We start from the raw sequence: 12,321 nt of genomic DNA on the forward strand, positions 1-12,321 counted from the left end.
TACCTCATTTATATTCTGGAAGAGATCTGGAACACATATTACATGGAATATTCTGCTGCCACAGTAAACCATCAAAAACCACTCCACTCTACCATGGTAGATGGAAGGGAGATAAATTTTGAGGTAATTCTGAGAAAATCTCCAGGAAAGAGACTATGTTTGGGAATGTGTTTTGATATTTGTTTCCAAGGTGTTAAGTGAAATAAAGCTAGACAGGAAAAAGGAAGGAAGGAAGGGAGGGAGGGAGAGAGGGAGAGAGAGAGGGAGAGAAACAAAGAAAGAAAGGAAGGAAGAAAGAAAAGATTGCATGGTATCTTTTATATGTGGAATCTTCAAAAACAAAAATGTTAAACTCATAGAAAGAGAGTAGATAACTGGGTGCTAGGAGCTGGGTGTGGTGGGAATAAGGAGAGGTGGGGAAAAGGGTACAGACTCAGCTGTGAGATGAAGAAGGTCTGAGGATCTAATATAAAACATGGTGACTGTAGGAGATAATGCTGTCTTGTATCATTGACTTTTGCAAAGAGAGTAGACCCCTCCCTGCTCAAAAGATAAATATGTTGGGTGATGGGTATGTTAACTAGATGGAAGGAATCCTTTCACAATGTATATGGCTATCTAATCACCATGAGCTACTCTAAAATATCTTAAAATTTTATTTGTCAATTATACTTCAATAAAGTGGAATACACAAGTAAATAAATTAGTTTCCAAGGACACTGAGATTTAAATTTTGAACTGTAGTATTTGAGGGATTATCTGGAACCCCACTTGCCACCACCATGGACTTGACTCATTGGGGCTAATCCTGTGCTTCTGACCTTGGTGAGGCCTTTGGCCACCTGCTGCTAATCTGCTGCTGAAGACTTTGCCCTTTCTGTGTTGCAGTGCCTTGGTTCCCAAGAACCATTCAAGAGCTTGACAGATTCGCCAATCAGATTCTTAGCTACGGAGCGGAACTGGATGCAGATCACCCGGTGAGTCCACAGCCCCCCTGATGAGAGTCTGTCAGTTCCTTCCCTCCCCACCCTACTCCCATCCCTCCTTGGGAGCAGTGTGTCTTTGTTTGCTTGGACAGCAAACATTTATTGAGTGCTACTTAGACATCATCACCATCATCATCATCATCATGGTTATTATCATTGAAGCAAATACAACTCACCATCCAGAAACTACTGTTTTTATGTCACATACGGATGTAAGTGGTGTGTATACACACACGCATGATCACACAAAACACACATGTAAATCATCTTTGTTTCTGATTTGGTCCAACTACAGAGATTTAAATCAAGTGCTTGGGGAACTGAACAACTAACGACTCTACCAGGTGCCATTGGGGCAGTGAGGAGTGGTGCATTGGAAATGGATTTTAAAAACTGAGGATGAAAGTCAAATAAGGGAACAAGGGGCTTTATGATCTGAGGGAACAGCATATGCAAAGGCTCTGAGTCCTGAAAGTGTCCGGAATATTTGGGGAATGGCTGGCTGGTGTGTGAGGGGTGAGGGTGAGAGTGTCAGGAGATGAGGCTGAGGCAGTGGGTTGTGGTCAGATTTTAAAAGGTCTAATATATCAGAGAACTAGGACTGTGTCCTGTGTCCCATAATAGTTTCTGAGCAGAGGACCAGGGTCAGGGATCTATTCCCTTTTTCTAGGGCGGAGGGTTGCTGGGAGGAGCAGCCCGTAGGTGAGAAGTGCCACCACCACGCTGACTGTCTCTTACTCTCTGCCCTGCCAAGCGGTTCCTCAGTCTTTTAGTGACTTGGAAGCTGTCTTCATTCCGATGTTTACTACGACTCAGCAGGAGCATCTGCTTTTTGTCAGGAGTCTGTTTTCTCCTCACAGCTGCGAGGTCTTTACCGTTGAGCAAGTTGTGACTGTTCTCTTCACAAAAGCTCTTTTCAGGAAGCAGACCGGATGTTCCCATTTTACAGACAGATTCAGTGAGGACTAAATGACTCTCCTAAGGTCAGGTGCTAAATTTTGGGTCCTTCGACTCTTACCTCTGTGCTCACAGCACCTCAAGACAGAGGTCTAGCCCGTGGCAGAAATTCAGGCTCTTTTACAGAGACCAACAAAGAGCTCTTTCTGGGGTAGGCTGGCCTTTTAAACTAGGAAGCTGTTGCTTGTTCCATTTCAAATAGTAAACCCCTTAGAGTAGACTCAAAAATACAGGAAAGCATGAGGAAGAAAATGAAGATCACCCATAATCTCGGTTATTTCCCTTTTTTCTCTTGGTCCTATTCTGCATTTTTTAATACTGAGAAAGTATTTTATAAACAAAAGCGAAGGTGAATTCCCTCCTGCTCCTAAGCTTCAAAACAAACCCAACCAAAAAAATCACTTATTACCACACTGTCCTAAAATAATATTTCTTTATACACACGTGAATATATACATATTTTATATCTTTTTTTTTAAACGCAGTGTCATAACTTACTAACCAGGCTTGGAGGTTTTCAGTCTTCCACTTTTGCAATAATTCTGTCTGCAGTGAAGCTTCTTGCCTGTGCATCTTTATGTGAAGTCCCCATAGCTCCTTTCATTCTTACTTGTAAAATTACTCCGTCTAAGGACAGAAACTGTATTTCAGGTTCCTCAATACCCTCTCCCTCCAAACACTAGAAGTCAAGTTTGGATCCTGGCCCCATCTCCCTGGGTAGGACGCAGCCCACTCCCGTGGAGCCGGGGTGGCAGATGCCACCCCAGGAGCAGCTCTAGACTCCCGCTGATGGGTCTGCCTCGGGGCCTCAGAGCTGTCTGCCCTGGGAGGAAAGCTTCTGCAAAGATGTCGTTTCTTAGAAAAGCTGTCTGGCCGCCCTTGATCCAGCGCATGGCCTGGGCCCACTGGGGTGTTCTCTCCTCTTGCCAGCCTCCATCCTCCCGCCCTGACCATGTCCTCTCTGCTGGCTGCGCTCCCGGCTCCTCCGGAGCCATGGGGAAGGAGGCCAGTCCACAGACACGGCCTGTTCCTCCCTTCATTCTTGTGTCTCCTCAGAGGCAGTCAGAGCTGGTCTTAAAACTCCCTGGAATTCATTCTCTTTACAGACCCAGCCCATGCCTTTGGCTCCCTGGCCTCTCAGTGTCATGAATTTTATCATTAAAACAAAATTTATCAGATAGATGGTCCCCTGGATGAGGAGGCCAGGCTCTCTCTGTTCCTTCCTGTGGCGTCTCATCTGATCCTGGGAACTGACAGGCCAGGGACAGAGTAAACCCTCCAGGGTGCTTCCCAGAGGGGCCTGGCCTGATGGGAGGAGTGGCTAAGGCGTTCTTCCCGAAAGGACCTTCTGTTCCTCTCCGTCCCCTGGAGTTCCTGAGGCTCCTCCATGACCCCTTGCCCTTGGCAGTGTGCACTATCTGACCCAACATCTCACTTCAGGGCCTCGGGAACAGCTACTTTGAGAAGTAAGGCCAAGGAAGGATTCTTCCTGAAGCACAGGGTAGCGGGCATCTGCCTTTCAGCGTCATGGAATCAGAAACTGAAATGGGCAAGCTGACCTCCCCCCAGCCATCCCACCAGTCTCGTGCCCGCCCCCTCGCCCCCCTCCCCCGACTTCCTTCCACCAAGGTGTCTCAAGCAAATGACATTCAGAGCTCACATTTCTTGAACGTGGACTGTCTGCCAAACACCATGCTAAATGCTTTGCCCGCATTTTCACATTGTAAATGTTATAACCATCCTGGGCAGGTTGTATTTTCCCCTTTTCAGAGGAGAAATCTCAGAGAGGACCCTTTGGCCCTCACCTGTATGTGAACTGGGTCCCAGGCCATGTCAAGGAAAAGGGGTTGAAGTGATTAGTAAGACATGGTTCCTGCCCTCCAGGGGCCTTCAGGCGTTGGGTAGAGGGGGGTGTCTGCTCTTCCCAAAGGGTGGCAGAGGGGGCCGGGCTACAGCAGAGCAGGCAGAACTCAGATGGGTCTGTTTGAGTCCCATCCCTAAAATTGACCCTCCTTTCTCTGGCCCTTTCGCTGCCTCTGTGCTCCTGTTCGTGTCATTTCCTTTACCTGGGGCACTTCCCTTATCCTCTTACCTCTTCTTTCCCTGCTGGCAAACCACTAGTCATCTTTTAAGGCCCAAATCATGTGTCCTGTCTTCCCTAAAGCCTTCCACCTACCTCTTCCCCAGGCTAAGCTTTTCGCACTGATCTTGTAGAACCGTGTGCACTGTGTTTTACCGTTTGAACACAGGGTATCAGATCAAAATAAATTCACTACTTCACTGGACTTATACAAGTGAAGGGTCATAGGCATGGTTCCCAAACAGTAGTCTATGAAAAAAAAAATCATGACCAAAGGGAGAAGTGCTGTATTCTAGAACCTTATTTTAGGCACAGACAAGCTGATTACCGAATGTGAAGGAAGAGAAGAGGAGAGACGTAAAACGATTAATTCCCAGGTTACTGGCTTGGGCAATCAGGTGTCCAGATCTTTTCCAGAACACTTTTCTTGGCCTTACTGGTGGTGACCATGGCCAGCAATGCAGAGTGGGCGAGAGGGAAGGTGTGGTCAGGGCTGTCCTTGCCTATTGACTTGCAAATCTTTGGCCAGTGTCTACAGGATAGCAATAGCAGATACTTTAAAAATACTGCTTTGAACTTCTTGTCTCCTGTGTCCCATCCTTCCTCTAGTTGGTGTGAGACTGATAAGATGTAGGAAACCTCTTATTATTGCCCTAGATTGAATATAAATAGCAATAGATCCTATTTAAAAAGCCAAGGGATGGGTGATGGGACTCGGTGAACTGTTCCAGAGTATATCCTTTTTATATTCTGAGCAAGACTTCTCAGCTTTTGAATTTCCCACCATTTTGCACAAATGCATCAGTTTTTGAGTCTCTCCTCTGTACTTGCAATTTTCCTTGATGCCCTGCTTACATCACCTAATCTAATCCACCCAACACTGTGAGGTAGCTACCATTAACAGTTTTGTTTTACTGATGAGGAAACCAGGGGTCTGAGAGGTGAACTGACCACCCTCAGGCCATGCTTCTACACACTGAATGGGTTAGTAGTCCAAGCCAGCTTGTCCGACTTCAAAACCCTTGTTCTTCTCACTAGTCTAAAGATGGCATTTCTGAGGTTTAACCTCAGCCATGATATTAAGAAATGACAAAACAAGATCCCAGTCTAGAAGAATACTCAGAAGGCTTTTCCATATAGTTACCCTCTCCCCGAGATCGCCACTAAAGCACAATCCCACACTTCAACACCCCAGTCACAAAAAATGCTTCCATTAGGAAAACCGATTGCACGTGGACCGCAGATGATGTTACAGCTTTGCATCCTGCAGCGTTCTCTCCACTTTCTCCCACCCTCTCCTCCTCTCTTCCCACCCTCCCTCACCACTCCGCGAACAATATATTTTCCTGTCAAAACATACTTGGTTACACGCAGTGCAACCAAAAGTGCTGCTATTAGCTTAATTGAGACAGGATGATTATAAATAAATTACATGCAGTGCCACTGAAATTGCTGCTATTAGTCTAAATTGAGACAGGATGATTAGTCATTGCCAACTGTCACTTCATTCTGAGTGTGTTCCGTGTGGCTGCCAAAGCCCTGTGGCCCTCTGGCAGCCTGGGGGGTGCAAGGCCAGGTCCCTGAGGACGCAGAGCTTGTTCACTGGTAGCTGAGGGCAACAGGCCATGCCTCCTGGTGGGTGGGGTCCCTTTGCAGGCTGATAATGAACTTCTTAGAAACTTTTGAGTTGGAAAGGACCATGGTCAGAATCCTTCCTGTACAGGAAACCTGTGTCGTATATTGTATATGGCTGTGTGGATGTATCTCAAGTATAATCTGCTGCCACTTCCCATAATGATTTGAGATGGATTTTAATATTATCTTGCTTTTTTTTTTCAAATTATAAAAGAAATCCACACCCATAGTAGAAAAATTTAAAGGCATAAGTAGTAATAGAAGGATAAAACAGTTCCCATTTTCATACCATTTATTGGATTTTGGTGTATTTATTCCATCATTTCATTTACATACTATTTATATAACCCCTCAAACATAGTTGATACCTACTGGATATACAATTTTATATCAAGCTTTTTTTTTTCACTGATGGAAAAATCTTTAAGCTCCTAGACAAAGTACGTTGAAGATTAACCATAAAGAGCCAAATGGGGAAGAAAAATTGTCATGGGCATCCCATTCCTGCAAGTGATGATGAAGTGGAAAGCCCCTGGTTGAGGAATTCTTCACTTGTTTCCCTGGTTACCTGTCTCAACCCTCAAACCTCAACCCACCACCTGGGTAGGACCAGAAAACTCAAGTCAAGGTGCTGGTTCTGCAGTGAAGCACCCATGGGCAGATGACTCTGTAGATTTCACTTTGTTCGTATCTAGATCAAAAAATAAAAATGGATGTTCTCCAAGGCATCTTGCCAGTGCAAAAGTCTATACTTTATACTTAGGGAGTAGAAAAAGCTATGAGTGTTAAATAAGACTGGTAGGTGAGGATGACTGCCAAGGTCAAGCATTAATGGTTGACAAACATTAATGTTTTCTTTTGAGTCCTAAGTATGGAGATGTGGTCTTCATTCAGCCGAGTAGATAGGCTCCTAAAAGGGTGTGTTGGTGCTGCCTGGAAATCAAATGACAGAGTCCAGTTTTCTTACTGTATCATCCAAAAGCAATTTATCTTTACCCAGTAAAAGTGAGGCCAGTAGTGGTTTTAAGTTTGAAGATGCCTAAGCTTTCCTGCCTGTAATTAATGATTCAAAGCTGTTCAATGCTCTAGAGTAAATACTATAGTTCTACTTGTAATAACCATGTCATTTATCTGGGATTTAGTTTGGGGATTAAAAATGTATGGTAATTTCACTTTACTTTTCCAGTGGGAAACATTGAGATTTCTATAATTCTAAAAATACATCCTGGGAAACAAAACAGGAAACTCCTTTCTTCCCTCCCTCCCTCTGTTTATCTCTTCCTCCCCCTTATCCTTTCTTTATTCCTTGCCTCTATCCACAGGTGTTTGTAGTTCTTTCTATATATGCCAGACTCAATGCTATGGATTCTCAGGCAAAATTACATTACATACATGAATGCTTGGTTCTTTAAAATTATTGGTAGAGCTAGATTTAAAAAAACAAACAAAAATAACCAACTAACCAACCAATCAAACAAAGAAACAAACAAACAGAAAACAGTATCTGAAAGTCAGGGAGTATCTGTCCTCTAAAAATATTCTTTAAATATTACTCTCCATGACACAGGCCTTTGTTTTCGATTTGTTAATGCCTCGGTTTGGCCGCCTGGTGGGACAGAGAAATTGCAAGCTCAAGTGATGGAAAGCATGGCTTATTGGAAAATGCTTGGCAGGAACAAAGCAAAGTTCTACACTGACACTGGTGTCTTGTCTTGCTAAAATTCAGATTACAGTCACTTTGGGGAAGAAAATGACCCTTTAGCTTACTTTCATGAAATATAATTGACATATAACATTGTGTAAGTTTGAGGTACAGAACATGCTGATTTGATACACGTATATATTGCAAAATGATTACCATAATAAGGTCAGTTAACACTTCCATCACCTCACATAATTACCATTTTTCCCCTGTGGTGTAAACTTTTAAGATCTATTTTCTTAGCAACTTTCAAGTATTTGAAACAGTATGGTTAACAATAAACGTCATGCTTATTCATCTTATAACTGGAAGTTTAGCCCTTTAATCAACATCTCCTTGTTTCTCCCACTCTTCATCCCCTGGCAACAACCGATCTACTCTCTGTCTATGAGTTTGGCTTTTTATAGATTCCACGTATAAGCAAGATAATAGAGTACTCATCTTTCTCTGTCTGACTTACTTCACTTAGTAAAATGCTCTCAAGTTCCATCCACGTTGTCCGAAGGTCTTCTTTCTTTTTTATGGATGAATGACATTCTACTGTGTGTTTATACCACATTTCCTTTATCTGTTTATCTGTCAGTGACCACTTAGGTTTCTGTGTCTTGACTATTTGAACAAGGCTACAATGAACATGGAGGTGCAGACATCTCTCCAAGGGAGTGATTTTATTTCCTTTGAATACATACCTAAAAGTGAGGATTGCTGGATCATTTGGTAGCTCAATTTTTAATCTTTCAAGGAACCTCCATACTGCTTTCCAAAGTAGATGTACCAATTTACATTCACCCAGTAGTGCTCAGAGATTACCTTTCCTCCACATTCTTGCTAACACTCTTCTCTTGTCTTTTTGCTAACAGCTGTTATGAAAGGTATGAAGTGATAATCTCATTGTGATTTTGATTTGGGTTTTCCTGATGATCAGTCACGTTGAACATCTTTTCATGTCTCTGTTGGCCATTTGTGTATCTTCTTTGGAAAAATGCCTAACTATTCAGATCCTCTGCCTATTTTAAAATCAGATTATTTTATTTTTTTTCTATTGAGTTGTATGAGTTTCTTATATATAGGATATTAACCCCTTATCTGATGTGTAGTTTGCAAATATTTTCTCCCACTTTATAGATTGCCTTTTCACTTTAACTATTTCTTTGGCTGTGCAGAAGCTTTTTTGTTTAATGTAGTCCCCACTTATTTACTTTTGCTTTTGTTGCTTGTGCTTTTGGTGTCATATCCAAAAATTCATTCCCTAGACCAATGTCAAGGAGCAATCCTGAGAAAGAAGAACAAAGCTAGAGGAATCACACTTCCTGACTTCTAACAGTATTATAAAGCTATAGTAATCAAAATTGTATGGTACTGACATAAAAACAGACTAAGCAACGAACAGATTCAAGAGCCTAGAAATAAATTCACGCACATATAAGTCAACTAATATTTGACAAGGGAGCCAAGAATACTCAATGGGGAAAGGATAATCTCTTCAATAAATGTTTTGGGAAAACTGGATATTCACATGCAAAAGAATGAAATTAGACCCCTATCTTACACCATTTACAAAAATGAACTTGAAATGCACTAAAGACTTAAATAAAAGACCTGAAACCATAAAATTCCAAGAAGAAAACATAAGGAAAATGCCCTTTTAACCAACTGGGATCATCTGCAACTCAAGGATGTGACCTTCCCCCCACCCCAAACACTGAAAAACACACTTGGCTTCTTTCCACTCAGAAATGTGCTGCTTACAAATGTTTGGGAAAAGGCTGTCTGCAAGTTAGCCTCAGAGGAGAAATTATGATCATCCTTTTTATGTACTGAGGTAGAATCTCAGTTAGTTGAGCCCCTGCCAAGTTGTAAAGGTTGACATTTACTGAAGTGAAGTGAAAAGAGCATGGAACTGGGTGATTCCAGTCCTGGCTTCCCCTTTACTTGGCTCAGCTTCTCCAAGCCACTGTTTATTCTGAAAAGAAAGGGATAATCATACTGGTCTACCTCACATGTTTGTTATGAGAGCTATGGATAAAATAAGTTCCTAGCACACATAGACTGGCACAGAGTAGACATTCAATAAATGGTATTTTTTTTTAAATTGCAATAGCAGTAAGCATGTACCTGTTTGCCTACCAAGAAGTTAGGAGGCAGTGTTAGACACCTACCATCGGTCAGGAATTTAGTGGCTACTGTATATCTTCTTCATAGACATTTATCCTACTAACTCTGCCCTAGTTTAGCAAACTTACAAGCTGTAGATGCAATTTCTCTAAACTGTAAATTTCTATATACCGTTTGCACTTGGTGGAATCCCAGGGTAGAGGCTCACACTGAACTGAAAGTGTTGCTAACACTGCATCACTCACAATATCTGGTGGGAGAGCTTACCCTCAGTTTAACTGAGACTTTATTTTCAGAGTATAATCAAAAAAAGGAGAGATGTGCTGTCAGAGCTCAAGGGTTCCCATTCAAAGCATGCATTGATATGCCAGGTCTCTCCCACCAAAGCCTGGAGAAATCAAATGTCTCCTTTCTCCTAGGGTTTTAAAGATCCTGTATACCGAGCAAGACGGAAGCAATTTGCTGACATTGCCTACAACTATCGACAGTAAGTCCGCTCTGCTTGTTTTGGGGTGGTGGGGGGAGGAGCACACTTCTAGCCTGCCTCTCCCTTCCTCAGGGTTGGAAAATACCAGCATAGAGAATCCTGCCTTGTGTGTGTATTTGTATGTATGTGTGCATCTGTGAATGTATGTGTGTGTGTTTAAACCCTCCCTTTAATAACACGTTTAAAAAAATTGCTGCTAGACAAAACAGAATTACCCACTGTGCCGGGGCCCAGCCCTCTCTCAAGCCTTGTTGTGTAATTACGCAGTGATGTCTGAAGTAATGATAAAAGGCTTCAGTCCCAAATAAAACAGCCTCTGGTATTCTCCACGTTAGACAGGGAAGAAGGAAAAAGAGAATTATTTACATTCAAGAGGGAGTTGGCTGCTTTACTGAAATAGTGAATCGTTGGAGGTTTCAGGCAAGCCAAGCCTCAGCATTCTACTTTGATCTGACCCAGTTGCCAAGGGCAATTTTAGGATGAATTTATCTTTTTCTGTCTGGGATTCTGTGCTCCTCCTCTATCAGATTTTAGCCAAAGGAAAATGCAAATAGCAAATATATTATTGGAAGAGAACTGTTTTGCTAATTTGAGTCCTGGGGCCTACAGAAATGCTCCCCTGGGAAACTTGGTATTTGGGGACCTGACTTGAAGGTGTGAGAAAAGATGAGCTCAGGAAGAAACTGACAGGTTGTTCAGAACACCAAGGTTATGGTACTTCAACATCTTTGACAGGCTGTGGGGGAGATAAAGGACATGCTAGGGCTGTGTATACTGAATAAAAACCTACCCTCCAAAGGGAAGGACTTCCAGGGAAAATGATAAAAATTCCCTTCTTGAATGAGCCCTGGTAGTAGAGGGATCCAGGACAGTGCTGCCCTAGATCAGATTTAGGCCCACCTGGATCTCGGCTAGTGGCACGCAGGAAGCACAGAATGTGGAGACCTCTCTCCCTTGTCCCCACCTTGGCCCCAGCATGGTCAGTTGGACATCATCCAATCAGGTATCCTTCTTCAGATAGTCAGTAGTAATCTTCAGATAGTTAAGGAGACAGTCAATAATCTCCTTGCTATGTCTGGGGCTTCACTAAATGCTTTGTTGATATTATTTCATTTAGTCTTAATAATAACTGCCCCTTTTTCAGATGGAAAAACTAAAAGCTTAAAACAGTTTAGTAACTTGCCAAAGTCATAGAACTAGTAGGCGGCATGATCTGGTTTGGAAATCAGTCTTGTTTAACTGGAAAGTCCTTCGCAGGCACTTCCCTGAGTGTCTGGGACTCTCCGAGTCAGGAGACCACACTTCGCCATGCAACGCAAGAGCTGCTTATGCAGTACATACACTCCTTCTTGGCTGTTGATATTTGGGGGAAATGATCTTCCCCAACCTCCCTTCCATAGAAAATATTGCACCTGATGAAGAAGCATGAAATTGGTTGAGAGCTTCACGATCCTGGATGGTCATTAGATGAGATAAATTGGTTACTGAAAACCATCCAGAGATGGCTGGTCCTGGGAGGAATGTCCAAGAAATTCTAGTCAGTTTTCCATCTCTCATAAATGAGTCCCAAATCGTTAAATGCTGTACTTAGGGTCATGTGACTCATTAGCAACTGAGCTTGTTCAATTCAAAGCCGATTTCTGGCCTCATCTTAGCTCATCGCTTTTAAACTTCTGATGCTACTTACTAGTCCTTCCTCCTTTGAAATTGTCCTTTATCTCAGTATCTGGTACAGTTGATTCTCCTTATTTAAAGACTACTTGCTTAAATTTGAGACTCCCAGACTTGGGGCACTCTCACATACATTCCCAGAGATGCACGGAGCAGGGAAAAATGTGAGTCCCCTGATGCACAAGTTCCCAGCCGAGGTCAAACAAGGCAACGCCGCCTTCTTGTTGCAGCTCTTCTACTGTAAACAAGTGTTCCCTTTGCGGTCTCTTTAGAGCCACATTTGTTGAATTTTTGTTCTTTCTGTTGGTAATTGTGCTGTTTAAAATGGCCCTCCAACATCCTGCTAACGTGCTGTCTAGCGTTTCTAAGTGCAGGAAGGCTTTCATGCTTCTAACGGAGAAAAAGCGTGTTAGATTGGCTTCCTTCAGGCCTGAGTTGTAGTGCTGTCGGCTGTGAGTTCAGTGTGAGTGAATCGACCCTATACATTAAACAAGGCATCATAAAACAGAAGCGCACACAAGACAAGGTTAGGTGAAGTGAGCTGAAAATGTCATGGCCCTATTCCTGCATTTCCCCTGGAGCAGCGGTTCCGTATCCGCTCAGAGTTCATGGTAACTTTATGAACAGAACTGCGGCAAATAAGGAGAATCGACTCTTCCACTCTCTACTGGTTTCCCTCCTTCCTTTC

At 42.9% G+C, this 12,321-nt stretch overlaps 1 protein-coding gene and 1 long non-coding RNA gene across 2 annotated transcripts in view; one reads left to right on the top strand and one right to left on the bottom strand.

Moving 5' to 3' along the window:
* The window catches only part of LOC123612966 (uncharacterized), a 301,024-nt gene that overhangs the window by 42,809 nt on the left and 245,894 nt on the right, over positions 1-12,321 (bottom strand). The window lies entirely within an intron of this gene.
* PAH (phenylalanine hydroxylase) overlaps positions 1-12,321 on the top strand; it is a 63,487-nt gene that overhangs the window by 31,740 nt on the left and 19,426 nt on the right. The window contains exons 4-5 of the mRNA XM_010970438.3: positions 889-977; positions 9,895-9,962. Coding sequence (XP_010968740.2) covers positions 889-977; positions 9,895-9,962 — 157 coding nt within the window. The remainder of the gene's footprint in view (positions 1-888; positions 978-9,894; positions 9,963-12,321) is intronic.

Source organism: Camelus bactrianus, chromosome 12 (assembly GCF_048773025.1).
Source record: "Camelus bactrianus isolate YW-2024 breed Bactrian camel chromosome 12, ASM4877302v1, whole genome shotgun sequence".
Lineage (NCBI taxonomy): Eukaryota > Metazoa > Chordata > Mammalia > Artiodactyla > Camelidae > Camelus > Camelus bactrianus.